The sequence below is a fragment of the Meleagris gallopavo genome, chromosome 7, assembly GCF_905368555.1.
Source record: "Meleagris gallopavo chromosome 7, MGAL_WU_HG_1.1, whole genome shotgun sequence".
NCBI classification, from domain to species: Eukaryota; Metazoa; Chordata; class Aves; order Galliformes; family Phasianidae; genus Meleagris; species Meleagris gallopavo.
The window spans coordinates 20418822-20434032 of record NC_139410.1 but is presented as its reverse complement, the minus strand read 5'-3'; the positions used below and the strand labels follow the sequence as shown (position 1 = coordinate 20434032).

At 33.2% G+C, this 15211-nt stretch overlaps 1 protein-coding gene across 5 annotated transcripts in view; it reads right to left on the bottom strand.

The window, feature by feature from the left end:
* KCNH7 (potassium voltage-gated channel subfamily H member 7) overlaps positions 1–15211 on the bottom strand; it is a 214194-nt gene that overhangs the window by 36801 nt on the left and 162182 nt on the right. For all 5 annotated transcript variants that reach the window (XM_085228184.1, XM_085228181.1, XM_085228183.1 and 2 more), the window contains 3 exons: positions 9461–9886; positions 2836–3235; positions 101–300 (listed from right to left, as the gene is read on the bottom strand). In XM_085228184.1, the coding sequence (XP_085084310.1) occupies positions 101–300; positions 2836–3235; positions 9461–9886 (1026 nt within the window). The remainder of the gene's footprint in view (positions 1–100; positions 301–2835; positions 3236–9460; positions 9887–15211) is intronic.

Below are 15211 nucleotides of genomic sequence, written 5' to 3'. Positions count from 1 at the left end.
TGATAAAACTCATGAATACTAAAGATTCTCAATCATTTTCTAAATTCACATTTATTAATCTACTCCTCAGGATCTATGCCTGAAAAACAGTACAACATACCATGTTCATGTCAATGCCATTGGTGTATGTCCATGCATGCTGGAAGTATTCCTCAAGTCGCTGCCGTAGAGGATTAGGGATTTGGTGAAAGCGTATAAACTCCTTTACTCGCAACATCTGCATGTGATATCGTGCAGTTCCCGAATAGAGTCTTTGGATTATTGCAGATACGTTTCCAAAAATACTCGCATACATTAATGCTAGATTAAAAAGAAACAAAATGTGCTTAAGTCCTGTCATTCAGTTTTGCAGGTAATGCAACAGTTCTTATAGTGCATTTTGTATAGAACAGCTCAGGTGAGACTAGATGTGGATTTGATGTACTTGAATCTTTCTATTTATTTGATTATATCAGTACCAACTCTGCACAAGAAGGTTAAATATGGAATGGTAAACAAGTTGGAAATATTTATCTTTAGAGATCTGTAGCCCTGAACTTGCAAGTTAGATTCATCAAATTTTACACACTCCAGAAGAGCTAAGAATTAGTAATTAAAATTAAGTACAAAGAACAAAAGGCAGAAGTAAAAAGCCATACATAAATTTATAGTTCAGGTTTTAAATCAACAAATAAGATATAACTATGGCTATCTGAAAAATGATGGGCTATAGTTTCCTAAATCTACTGGAAATTCAGTTCTTTACCCTATCCAGGATTTGCTTACAGACACTGATACCCTGACATACAACACTTGGATAACAGTTTGGATTACAGATTTTAAGCAACTTTTACCTGAATGCAGCCGATTAGACTAAAGGACTCAGTTTCAGATTGAGCGGTTCTCAATTTAAAATAACTGAGACTGGAATGTATTGTTACACCCAATCTCAGTGATACATTTAAAAATACATCTGAATTCAAGTAAACTGTACCAAGACATCTGAAGTTTTTCTGGATGTGTAAAATAAGGATTTCGGTTTTAATAATTAATTGAAGCTTTGCTTCTAATTCTTCAAGCTACTATGCATCTGAATAGATCTGACATAAATAAAATTCTCTTATATCATAAGAGGCATTAGGATGTTTTCATGTATTTCACTTACCTTCCCTAAACACTTTTTTCCCCCTTATTCAAGTACATTTCATAAAAATGCCAAAAGAGAGCATATTATATCACCATTAGGATACTTGTCTTTTTTTTTTTTTTTTTTTTTTTCCTCAAAAGAGTCTACTATTTCTTATGTGTAGAGGAAAAAAGATTCAGTGGATTATCTACCTTTAATTCTTTATGCAACTTTATATTCAACTATTAAACTCCAGTGAAAAACACAAGAGTTCTGAACAAATCCAATTCACTTATAAATAAGCTCTGAAAAATCAAGCAATGGCATTCTAAAAAGTATGCTTATTTCTTTAAAAATATGACTATACCAGTCCTGAGTATCTGTCATCCTCAATCTAGAAAGAAATCTCTCTAACTCCAATGTGGTGTTAGAAAAAAACATTCCTACATTCTCACGGTATGTACTGGGTGATTTCATAAATCAAGTGTATGCTGTCAGAGTTCAGGTTCTAATTTAAACAATTAAGATATATATGTCAATACATTATACACATTCATCCTTTTCCATGAACTCATTAATATATGCTAATGTCTTCCCTCTGGGCAGATGCAGTTGCTTCCATGGTGTTCATATGATCACCTGTTTCCACTTCTTAATTCTTCCTTCAATTTCATCATGATATCCTTTGGCTGACCTACAGCTGTTTTTCCCCAATTTAGCAAATTTCTTTTGCTTGTTATGCCATAATGAGCAACTTTCTATCATAGTACTCTACAACAGAAAAACAATCTATGTGAAACCCAAAAAAGTCCTTGCACCTGGTGGATGCAAAGGTAAGAGTAGACTGTTGTGACTTCAGTGCTTCTGTGAAGCAAGATCATTCAGAAAAAGAAACCTGCTCACATATCAAGCAAAGCTAAAATGGAAAATTTTAGAACCAGCACACATTAATTTATTTTGCTAAACTACTATACTGGTCCATAAGTTAATATATTGATCCCTATTGCTAAACCAGAAAGCCTTATAGTTATACACAGAAGCATGAAATTGTTGAACAGATTAACTAGCATGGAGTCAAAAAGGAGACTGTAGTGGAATTGCTGTACATTTTAGATCAATCTGCAGATTCTCTATCAACAGACAATGCTTTTTCTGAAGTACTGCATGAAAAAAGGCTAACTTGTACAATTTGGCTAGTGTCTTTCATAGACCTTCAGTCCAATCAACAAAACAGATTTACTGACCATTTGGTTGTCTGGACATCAGAAACACAGAATGCTCAGTATAGATAGCCTGTATTGCTTACATTGCTTATTACACTGATTCAGCTAGTAATATAAGCAAGAGAAGTTATATGGGCATATGGTTTATCACTGGATGTACTACATATTTTTGGAAATCTCATGCCAGTATACTAAAATGCTCAAATAAGTTTTATATGTTTCTAGTAGAAAGAACATTTAAAAATACTTAGATACTCACAGACCTTAAAAAACTGTAGGTTTTGTCTAATATCCATTTTAATTTGGTCCAATATCACCTAAGAAACACAGATACCTCAGAATTCCTTAAAATGCGTTGTCACAACACATCTTTACATAAAACCATTTATTTCTTTATGAATTTGCCCTTCTAGCTGCATTATTATAATCTTATTAGCTTAGATTTTAAGTCATTTATTCAAACACCAAGGGGAAAAAAATATCCAAATATAAGGTAAAACTACTTACAGCCAATCAACATGACACAGATGGAAAAGATTTTCTCTGAGTTGGTGTTTGGAGAAACATTTCCAAATCCTACACTTGTCAGACTGCTGAATGTAAAATAAAGTGCTGTAACATATTTGTCCTTGATGGATGGTCCAGAACTTGCATCACTCTTATTGTAGTGTTTTCCTAATTGCTCTCCTAAAGAATCCAGCCAGCCAATCTTATGAGCCAAGTAAGGTCTTTCTACATTTCCAATGGCATACCAAATACAAGCAAGCCAGTGTGCAATTAGTGCAAATATGCACATAAGGAGCATCAGAACGGCAGCACCGTATTCTGAATATCTGTCCAATTTCCGTGCTACCCTCACCAAACGCAGCAGTCTAGCTGTCTTCAGAAGACCTATTAATGTTGTCGTCTGTAAAAATAAAAGATATAAACAGAAACTGATTTTTTTTTTGTTAGCAAATTTAGTCTATGCAATGAACAAAGCAGAAGAAATTTCATAATGTTTGAGAAGTAAGCAGTAGAGTAAACATTTCACATGCAATCCTGATTTTATTTTACTTAAACTATCAAATTTATTATAACATCAGTGAAGAAAACAATAAGCAGTGTATATTTTAAATGAAGATATATTGACCATTGTCATTATCTGCTGAGTACTCTTTCATTTTGATTATTATTCTTGATCTGCTATGTGTGATAATAAAAGATGCCAAAAACGAAGAAACTGGCAGCTGAATTAAAATCCACTGATTGTTTGAAAAGGAAATAGAAATAATCTCTTGACACCATAACTTTTCTTCTAGACATTTTCTTATGAAGTATGAACCTTGAAAACTTTTTTGGCTGCTGGGACATACTAACAAGTAAAATCAACTGTTAACTGTCTATGTTTCTGGGTAAATAAGCAAGATGTTAATGGACAGTAAAGCTGGGTAACAAATCACGGAGAATTTCTATTAAAAAGGCTGTTTCATTGATTGTGATCTCAATAGTCTGAGAAACCATGTATCCTTCCAAAAGCTAGTCCTAAATTAAGCTTCAGTGTGCAAATACTGCCATTAGGGAATTTTTTTTGTAAGTTAGATCAGGCTTTACTAACTATAATTCCTTAATGACAAGAGTAAATTTTAGAAAAGCTAGCATTTGTTCTAGTGGTGTAGTTGAAACCATTTTATTACTGATGTAGTCATATCTTGACAACTATGTAAGACTCAACATTTTCTTCCACTGCATTGTAAAAATATATGTAAGTAGACTGTGAATCCCAAGTTTGTCAACAATTTTTCATATTATCCTTAAGATAAGACTTGCTAATATTATGCATCCTCTGTGTCAAACTTATGCTTAGATAATGCATCCATGTGAGCTCTGGAGTATACCTAATATATATAATGCAAGTAAACTTCAAGTATTCAGGGTGAAATCAGCAGAGTGGAGCTAGATAAGTTTCAAACAATCAAGAAACTCACTGTGAGTTTAATTTTCTTTAAAACGATGGAGAGGCACTGATTCTAGAAATAGAGCTGGCAGTAAAGGTGGAAAGCATGAATTCTTTCCTTAGTCTCCTCTTCCCTAGGTTAAACAAACCAAGTGACCTCAGCATCTCCTCATGTCTTCCCCTTTAAATTTTTAAACGTTTCTGTAGCTCTCCTTTGGACATTCTCCAATAATTTTATTAGTTTTACACCCTTTTTATGTTTTGGTACCCTAACCTGTTCACAGTACTTGAGGTGAGGCCACACCGGTGCAGAGCAGAGTGAGACAATTCCTTCTCTTGCCTGGCTGCAGCGCTGAGCCAGATGCAGACCAAGGTATGGCTGGCTCTTTTGGCTGCCAGGGCACCCTTCTGCCTAAATTCCGCTTGACACCAACTGGAACCCCAGGTCCTTTTCTGTGGAGCTGCTCTCCAGGATCTCATCCTGGATATGTCCTCCAGTCTGTAGGTAAAGTGTCCATATGACATACATAATACATTATACATGTATATATTACATATATGTACATTGTACATATTACCCCATCCCAGGTGCAAATTATTTTGGAATAATTGTTCAGTTCTTCCTTGAGAAAGGTTAAAGTTTGCCAGTTATTTGCCTCCTAGACAAATATTTTCTGGGTATAGGATGCTGAACTTATCGTACAAAATCTTTACATATTACAATAGGGTACTCTTAAGTCTGATTAGTCTTCTTTTTTAACAGTGAGATTTGTTTATACCAACAATGTCTTGGGTCCTGATAATGAAGTGATCATCGCAGCAAGATACTTTGATGGACAGCAATTGATGACAGCACGACTGGAAAGAGGAAGGCATCAATCTCTGCAGAGGGTATTATTCAGAAGTTATTATTGTATCATTCTGGAAGAGAGAGCTGGTATTTTTGACCTAATTTATTATCTGCATAAATAGTATTCTATTTGTGCAAAAAACCACTTATGACTCATGACCTTCTCACTGATGGCCAAATCCTTAGTTTTGCTCTACATTTGTGTGTGGGGTTTTTTTCTTCATTTTTTCATCACATCCATTATCACTAATGTATAAATATATAATGTCATGTCTTATTTGTCTCTTTTATAAATAAAAAAAACCACTGATATGTATGAGAAGCTCAAAATGTCTCTTCCAATGTGCATTAAGTTGCATTTGCTTACACAGTGTTTCATCTGCTGGGTTCTTTCCAGCTTTCTGGTATTGTAAGGTCCTCAGTTTCTCAGTAGTTTCTTGTTATTTAATTTTTTTTTTTTTAAATAATCAGCACCCTTCTCCCTTTCTTGAAGCCTGCAATTAAATCTACAAGGCATGAGTACTATATCATTAAGCACAGCTATATTTTTTCTCTCTGGGACAAATCTTTATTACATGCCAGAATTTAACCTTTTGAAGATGATGTTAAAGCACACTGATCAGTAATGCTGCAGTCAGGATTATCAGGTTCAATCTCTTATTCTAGAACTGTGGGATTCTTCTTTTAAGTTTACTTAACAAATACGCTATGTAGTGGAGTGAAGATATATCAAAACTTGGAAAGGAATAAGAGTGCTTTGAATGTATGTCTCCATTTTACCCCCAAACCACCTGTTTTTTTTTTTTTTTTTAATTATTTATTGCTACCAATAGAAGATACTTTCACTCTCTTTCACTCTTACATTTTGTATGTATGTTGTAATAGATACTGTGATGTATTTTTTTTCTTTCCTAATGCAGCATTTTTTCTACTGATGTTTTTTGGTTTATGTTTTGTAAATTAGTTTTTGTAAAATCATGTTTTGTAAAATGGCTTTGATCAATATTATTTGTAGAAACAGAAAAAGGCTCCTTTCTGCATATTTCAGCTAAGTATTCTGCCCTCAAATAAAACTAAAAATATGAAAATTATCTTCCTAAAACCATTACCACCACTTGTAGATATGTTTTACTGCAGTAGGTTCTAGATGAAAGAGAAGAAATTCTGTTTTGCTCTACACCCATCTGATTTTTCACTACAACATGTCTATATCTGTGTAAAGTGTAAACTGTAAAGATGGTGAATAGATGAAAAATTGCATCATTTTCAATCTATGTACCTAAAAATAAATAGAAATATTTAGCAGCATTTCACTTATACATGGACATTATCTCTATGTATGTTTTAAGGACCTGTGCCATTGCAACTATTAGTTATTCAAAATCTGAACCAGATCTCTCTGATAAGCAGCATAATTAAAGTTTCAAAAGAATAGAAACCAAGTTCAATTACCCATTTTTTTCCTCTTCCCTAATGTTGGAGATATTACTTAATATTTAAAGCACACATACACAGAAAGGCAAACATTTACTACCAGGCATGATCATTTTAAGAGTCTTTTTAAACAGAAAAAAATCATTTTAAATTATATTAGTTCCTAAGTTCAGAAATTGGAAAGTAAACTGTCATACTCTGTTGCTTTCCGATGGGTGACAAAATACAGCTCAAATGGAAGCATTCAGATACTGCTGCATGTACTATTTGAATTCTTATCTCCTGCCCTTTCTAGACTCAGTTTGATATCGAGGTGTTTCAAAGCTGGGTGAGCACACACAGAGCTCTCTTAGGAGCTTATGTTGTTTAATAAGGAGAGAGTTCAATACAATTGTTCATAGGGGATCTTTTCTGAAGAATCTCCAGGTAACAAAAAATAGCTTTTTCATAAAAGAGATAACTCTCGTGACTGAAAAAAATCTATTAAATGAAAAAGGCTTCATTCTAACAGTTTTACATTTTCTTCCTCTCACTAAACTCTCAAAAGGGATTACAGTGAAAATGTTACAGTTAGCAATATAGGAAGCAAAACTACAGTACATCGCGGCTTAGAGAAAGTGATTGACATGTTCAATATCATGAATGAAAGAGAGAATTCATTATGGCATGATTAACTGTTCATAATGTCTATATTACTGGTTAGGTAAACAAACTTTTTCCTGATAACTGTTCAATTACTTATTACTTACCACTGTAATATGGAAAAACTCATTACATGGTCCAAGAATTTATGTTCCAATTCCACGTTTGATATTTGTGTACTGATTTGCAGGAATGCACTTGTTTGCTATTAACCTTTGATTTTATCTTATGTTAAAAACTGTCCCTTCAAACTTCAGCATTTAGCACATTATTGTTAAAGATTTCTGTAGCAAGGGAGATGTAGAGAATGATGCTCAGGGTGAAATCCAATGAGCACTCCTTCACTAAGCTTTGGAATTTGTCCCCATTGTAATTCATGTTGTTCCACATTTCTCTTCACTGAACATAATTTTTGGCTGCAATGAGTGCTTCGTGATCAGAAAGAGAAGACTGTTCTTGCAAGGGAAAGATATGGTCCAAGTAATGCCACTGTCAAAATATTTGTCTTTTATGTGTGTGTGTTATCAAAACTGCAGAAAAAAAAATCTTGAAAGACGGAGATCTACCACACATAATAAAAGCAAAAGGTGAACAAAGTTTCTCTTGAATCTCTGAGCATTTTAGTCACATTCTGTACAGAAAAGTTCTCTATTGGTAAGAGAACTATTAATGCATTATCTCTGTTCTTTTTATTACTTTTTCTTCTTACTGCATTCGTTTAACAAAATTTACTTCCACTGCATGCTATTACACTACATGTGTCTCCAGATTACTCTGGAGAGTAATTTTACCTTGAATGTGTATGCTCATGTTTAAATCAGTAGGAATATCACTATTGATTGGACTGTTATTATTTGATTTCCATGTCTGCTGAATTAGATCATTTTATTCAGAAGTACAAGAAAACTTTTTCTTTTTATAAATTCTGAGAAAATGAAGAAAAGCACAACTAATATTCATCATACTTCTGATTTTTTGTAGGACTTAAAGATCTCACAAGACTCTCAATGTACTTCTACATTGCATTGTATGCACTAGTTGTTTTGCATTGACTCTTAAATACATAGGTTCAAATGTCACTTGTGAGAATAGATAGTGTATGTTCAGAATTCAGTTCAGACTTTTTGAGGCAGATATAAAAATATGTATTGTTTCATAAATGGCTTTAATAAAAATGAATTAATTTTAAAATGAAAAAGTTTTTGACTTATTTATATCATGACACAGAGGAATTTCATGCTAAGATTGCTGATTAATTCAGTGTTTTTACTTTCCTCTCCTCAGTTAATGAAATGTATACATGCTCGATAAACATTTTTGTCCCTTATATCAATATGTGCAAAACTGTTTCTTTAAGAAATGGATGTCTGCTCTTTGAAAAGAGACAGAATCATATTTTGCTGGGTTTGCTGTTTTTTTTTTTTTTCCCCGTATTCTATACATCACAATAAGAAATAAACACAACTCTCTACCTGTCAGTTTAGTTTTCATCAAAATATATGTTACAACTTTAGACCTTCTTAAATTAAATAAAAATTCTTTGGAAGAAGGCAGAATTGGGTCAGGCTAACAGAATACAACGTATGTCTTATATGCACCTTTGGTCAATTTTCAGATGCGTATATTGAGCATTTTGTTAACCCATTCTACAGATTGAATGAAGTCATTAGCCACATGAACTGTCAATCTGGCAAGGTTCACCCCAAATCTTCTTTTGGTAGTCCATGTTCTTGGTAAAATAAACAACAACCTGATGTTTTTGTAAATTGTTATCAAATAACATAGTTTGCACTTCATCTAATTTGTTTTACACAACTAGACATCTGATCTAAAGATTTTGAATAGAGGTAATTTATTTTACTATGTTAATACCAACATGACATTTAGATTCTTTATGGATAGTTTTTACAAAGCAAGAATCAAATCAAAGGAGCAGAAATTCTAAAATAAAAGCATTAGAACAAGTCCTTCATACATTATATTTATTTCATTATTTGTAGTGGTATCCAAATATGGATTAATTGAAAAATATTAGTTGAATTATTCAACTTTTTCTCCCGTGAATGAAATACGTTGACAGGACAACATTCCTTGACAGACAATATTCTGAATTACTCTAGTAAGAAGGATTTAATTTTATCTTTAGTTTAAAAGATGGAACTACTAAAAGGCTTATTAATTAATTATTAAAAAATATATATTTGGATATACAGATTATTGTAGTAAAGTCAGAACTTCAGATTTAAGATTTCTCATTTATTTAAGCTTACCTCTTCAGAGCCAGAGCCAAAAATCAGCAGGTCAAAAGGTATTGCAGCAACCATGTCAATTAGGAACCAGCCTTTGAAGTAGTGAATTGCTATTTTTGCTGGGTCACTTACCACTTCTTCATTCTGGTTTACATATGTTGTTCTGAAGTTGATTAGAATGTCAATGATAAACATAATATCCACAATTAAGTCTACAACATTCAGTGGACTGCAAGAATATCCACACTCTCTTCTCTTCCGTTCCTCGCTATCATTCAGAAGGAAGGCAGCAGAATAAGGGGTGAATATGGCAGTGTATATTACCAGCAACAAAATAAGCCAGTCCCAGACAGCTTTAAAAGGACTATAGTGCAATATAGTAAACTTGTTGATGCGAGGTGTTTGGAGTTTATATTCTGGTAGAACATCAGCCCCTAAGGATAGAACCTAGAATAAGAAATATACCATGTCAAATAATTCGTAACATCTACCACACCCAATAAATACATTGACAATTTTACACAGTAGATTGATTCTTGTTCCCTGCATCACCCACTAAGTGCCATACCTGGGCCATAAAATCTAAAATCAGCATAATTAAAGATGCCATCAAGTTTCTTTATCCACCATGCCACCATGACCATGTCCATGGCCAGTAACACACTTTTCTTGCTGTAGTGTTTTTCTCCCAAAGCAAGCCTATTATCGTTGGCTTAAATTCACTCCAAAAGAGCCCACAGTCATTACAAAATTATTAGGCAAACAGAAATTGAATAGTTAGATAAAGATCTGTGAATGCCCTTGACAGCTATCTCCACTTTCATGCATGGATGATTTTTATTCAAGCTATAGTTACAGCACAGCTAAAAGTGTGACAAAGAGGTTCCACTAAGTATTGCCTTTTGTTTCACTTCAGCTTTCATCATCAATATCTAAAACTTTTTATCATCCCTTTGCAAGTGTGGATATGTTATCTGTTGGTGTTTTCTAAGTTGGATTGCAATTTTATTTGGAAATTATGTTTGTATGGATTGCTTGATTTACTTGCTCTTCAAGTTGAAATGTTTGCTTTGTTGGAAAGAACAAGTGCAGAGTGGGCACAAGATAAACCAAATTTCCTTTGGCTGCTACTCCAGTCTGACATGAACTCTGACATGAAGGAACAAAACCTTTAAGGATAAGGTAAGCTATGAGGGTTTTTTTTGTTTGTTTGTTTGTTTGTTTTTTGTGTTTTTTTGCCTCTACTTAATGCTTGGCCTACTTACAGAAACTGTCAGCAATGATGCTAATTATTGCTTTCTGTGCTGAAAGTACTATCCAAATCCTATGGGACTCAAATCACCACTTAATTTTACACAGACCAGTGAGCAAACATTAGACAGTGAACCTTCAGTTACTATGCATGTGAGTAAGTGATAATTCAAGACATATTCAAGAAATTATATGTCCATTTTTCACCAGTTACTTCTACTTATTTCTTCTCTCCTGGCTAATTAAAAATAATGTTGTTTAAAAAATCAGACCTTTCAAAAGTAACTAAAATGAATAAACATGCTGAAATGAATTATGACTGGAAGGAGAAATACAGTGTCAGCAACACTTTCTGCTTTTGTTTAGCAGTAAGTAGCTTGGGATTAGAGACTTCAGTTTGCACAAGATTGAGGAATTTCATGCTCCCTGAACATAATCTTGTAAAATTATAAGGGTCAGCACATTCTTTCTATTTAGCTTTCCAATAGCAAGTGTTTTATAAACCTTAGATCCCATCCTTAGCAATCCAAGTGGCACTTATTCAGTGAAGTTCTACCCTGAAAATGTTGTGAGAACACCGGGGTTAATAACGACTCTTTTCCTTTTAGCTGTAAAGAATGAAACGATTAAGCCATTCAAAAGATTATATGGTACCTTCAAGAAGCCATAAAGTATCATGCTGAAGTGATGGTAGAGATTATTCACCTATTTTTTATCTTGTAACTAGGGCTTGCACTTCAGTAGTGGTGTTAGTTTTGTTTTGTCTTGTTTTTCTTTTTTCTACACATTAAACACACTGGCAGACAGCTACCTGAAAAGGAGGTATTGCTTAATCTCATAAGCAGACTTAATACTTTCATACCACCACTCTATGAGTATATGTAGCAAGTTAGTTATAAAATTGATATCAATGTCATCCTGCTGGGTTTTCAAATCATGAAGGAAACAAACTAGAGAAGAGCAATAAAGTTTACTTCTCTTTTAGTTTGAAAATTCTAGCTGGTTTGCTTCATTTCAGAGCAACGTATAATGTACACTGAACTTACTCTCCAGAAACCTGGCTCTTATTCAAGTTACGTTTATTTCTAGACTGGTTTAGATTGAGGTAAACAAAAAAATAGAACACTTAAAAAAAAAAAAAAAACAGGCAAAAAGAGAGAACAGAAATAGTGATCACAGCAGAAATTGATCCAACTTCTTCATTATGGTTTCTTGGACACAACAGAAGAGACTAACTGATGGTTGTGAATTCTATGTTCATAATGCAATATAGAACTTTATGTTTCTACATTGCTTACTTACATGCAATGGAAAGTAAAGACACGCTCATTATGTAATGACTTTTATTTACTGGATTGAGAGAAGGAAGATGGGACCTTCTCAAACAAAAAACTCATAGTTACACATATAAAAAAGAGAAAACACATTATTGGCTTTCTTATCATTTTCTGACTGAACATGAGATGAAATTGTCATTTTGCTTTTGTGTGACATCCTTGCAAGGACTGGATACTGGTGTTGGCCAACCTATGTTGATCTTGCACTACATTGTGTTCAAAAGACCCTGTTTTGCATAGTGATTCTTGATGAAGCATCAAGGAGCCTAAATGGGTTGATGTACAGTACAGCACACTGTCAATAACTGCTTTGTGCAGGGGAGTCTTGTTATGCGCTCTGCAGTACAATGTGAAGCAAGAATATTTCACACTTCTCAGGGAAACACTAAGATTTTTCTCTTTTCAATTTCCTTAATAAAAGAGACTATGCAGGTAAAACATTAGGCAAAATATTAGATGATCTGAGAATTATAGTCTAGTCTCTGCCACTGACTTTCTGAGTGATGTTAGGCAAGCTGACATTTAGCCTCTCTGACTTCTGACAATGGAGAAAATATTTATCTACTAAACTGAAAACATCTTGAAAGAGATAATCAGCATAAATCATTTACAGAAGCTATTACGTAGCGGCAATGATCTATAATTCTTCTAAATTTAGTTTATTCTTTTTATTTTTAATATTAATTTGCACAAATATTTGTTCTTTCCTCTTTTTAATTTTGATATTACAACTTAATGGAGATATTGCTCAGTTTATTTTTATTTCCTGTATGAAACATTTTGTTTTTATTATCTATTATGCAAACAGCATAGTTTCAAGAGACACTGAGAAGCCAACGCTGCTCTGTATCACACAGAAGAGAATTGTCTTGAGACACTTTCAATTTGAATTTATTAAAGAATGCAAATGTTGACAGTAAAAACCAAAGAACTAGAAACTAAATAAAGGCACATAATACAGATTTAATAAATCATAACAGAAGTAATAAATTATAACCCATCTGTTACAAATTGTTAAAGAAATGCTTCTGTCAAACCACTCTGCAGAATTGCGGTGTGGTTTCCTAGGTATCAAAGCACCACCTGCAAGGAAGTGTAATGAAGTATTATCATAGATGACTTTCCAAGCAACTGTAGAACTATATAAAGCCCATGAATGTGGAAACCAGGAAGGATGCCTGATGCTTTCAAGAAGAACTGAACTAACTCTGTGGACATAACTTGACTGCATAGGCCAGAAGCTGTATGAATTTTATTCAGAAAGCACCGGACCTTTAGCACTTTTGTTAAGAAATCACAGTGTTTTTGTGCTGTGCATTTCCAAATTGACAGCAGATACATAATTGCAGTACACTTGCACAAACAATATAGAGCACATCTGCAGACTAGGTAAAACCTCTCATCATAGACAGAACTAATACACATCCGGAAAATATGATCAGAGGGGGCAATGTTTCCAGGTAACAAAATAAAAGATACACAGGGGAACAAAAAAACAAGTAAATGGCAGTTATAAAATAGAGGTATACAAAGCGTGGAAGTTGATGAGCACAAAGCTTAATATATTAGCTTTTCAGAAAGATAATTTCCTATGTCTAATCACAAATTATCTCTGAAATGAACTGTTAAATTTACATATTTAACATTATGTAGATCTATTCTGTATTAGATACTGTTATGTCACTATTACTTTTGCCACAGATAAAGTGAAACTTGTACTAACAAGGTTGTATCTTATACAGCACCTCTCATTTTAACAAACTTCATAGTCCTACATTACTTGAAGACTTTAATATAATATTTAATATTTATCCCTCTGATAAAATACCATTCATGAAACTATGGAAGATGCTACCAGTCCACGCACTGAAATAAAATGTTAAAGTTTATTTCTAAGAAACACTATATAAAATGAAAATGTATATGTATTTTGCCAATAGCTCACTGAACTCAGTCCAATGTGAGGCAAACAGCTCTGTTCAAAGAATGGACAACGTTCCTGCATCTTTAAATCAGGGAATCTATAGCAAATCTATCAAATGTTAAGTTCTTGTATGCTGAAACTTGAATATTATTCTACAAAAAAAAAAAAACTGAAGACACTTCAAAATTCTCCATTGTAGAAAGCATATTAAAGATATAAAATATCTTATATCTTGTATAGCCAACATATAATATTTACACAAAAATGTAAAAAACCTGATAATAGAACCAAAATAATTCTATTATTTAGATTTTTTAATCCAAACACAGCGATTCAAGGTTGAAACAGAAAGCCAAAATAGCACACACTCACCATCTGAGTGTAACAAGATAACTGCACTAATGGAGTATAAAACATATTCTTTTTCTTAAAGATCAAAAGAAAAAGGTGTCATAAGAAAATTAATACCTTTCTTATTTTTGTAGAAGGCTCCTATAGGTTATTTGATCAAATAAATCTCAATGTCCTCTAAGTAATTTTACAGAAAATGGAAATCTATTTGGATTAAACAATATTTTCAGTGATTCGTGACTATAAAATTTAGTAGCATCACCTAAGTTCAAGTAAAGTAAAGCTACTCTTCCTGTTTGCTCTCTGATGCAGTTCATGGTGCAGAATGAACGTTACCACTACAATTCAAAAACTCCAACCTCGAGTAAAATCCATGTACAATGCCTCAACTCCTTTAACATATAGCTTTGAGCTCATGTTTATATGAACACACTTTACAAGAACTCATTTTCGAGGAAATTGGAAAACAAAACAAAGAAATAAGAAAACACAATGATGGAGCATATACAAACAATAAAGCCTATAAAGCCCCAGTAAAAAAATGCTTTTAGCACAACCATAGACCTTAAATTTGAATGACATTACAGTTCAAAAAATAAAGCTACTAAGCTATAACTAGCAAGGACATCTTTACTCTTTTCTTCTCTATTAATAATATTATCATGAGATTTCTACAAATTGGACATCCTGAAGAGATCTTTGAATCTAAAAAGACCTAAAAATAAATGTTACGCAAGCATTATTGAGTAAATGGAAATTAAATCAACATATGCTTGCTGATGACAGGCATTATCTAATTCCCCACAAGACTGTTACAGTCTTTCATATTTCAGTTTTCTGAATGATTGTCTCCCTTGATGCTGACTTGACCAACTAATAAGATTATGCCATTATTGAAAGAAATTTGAA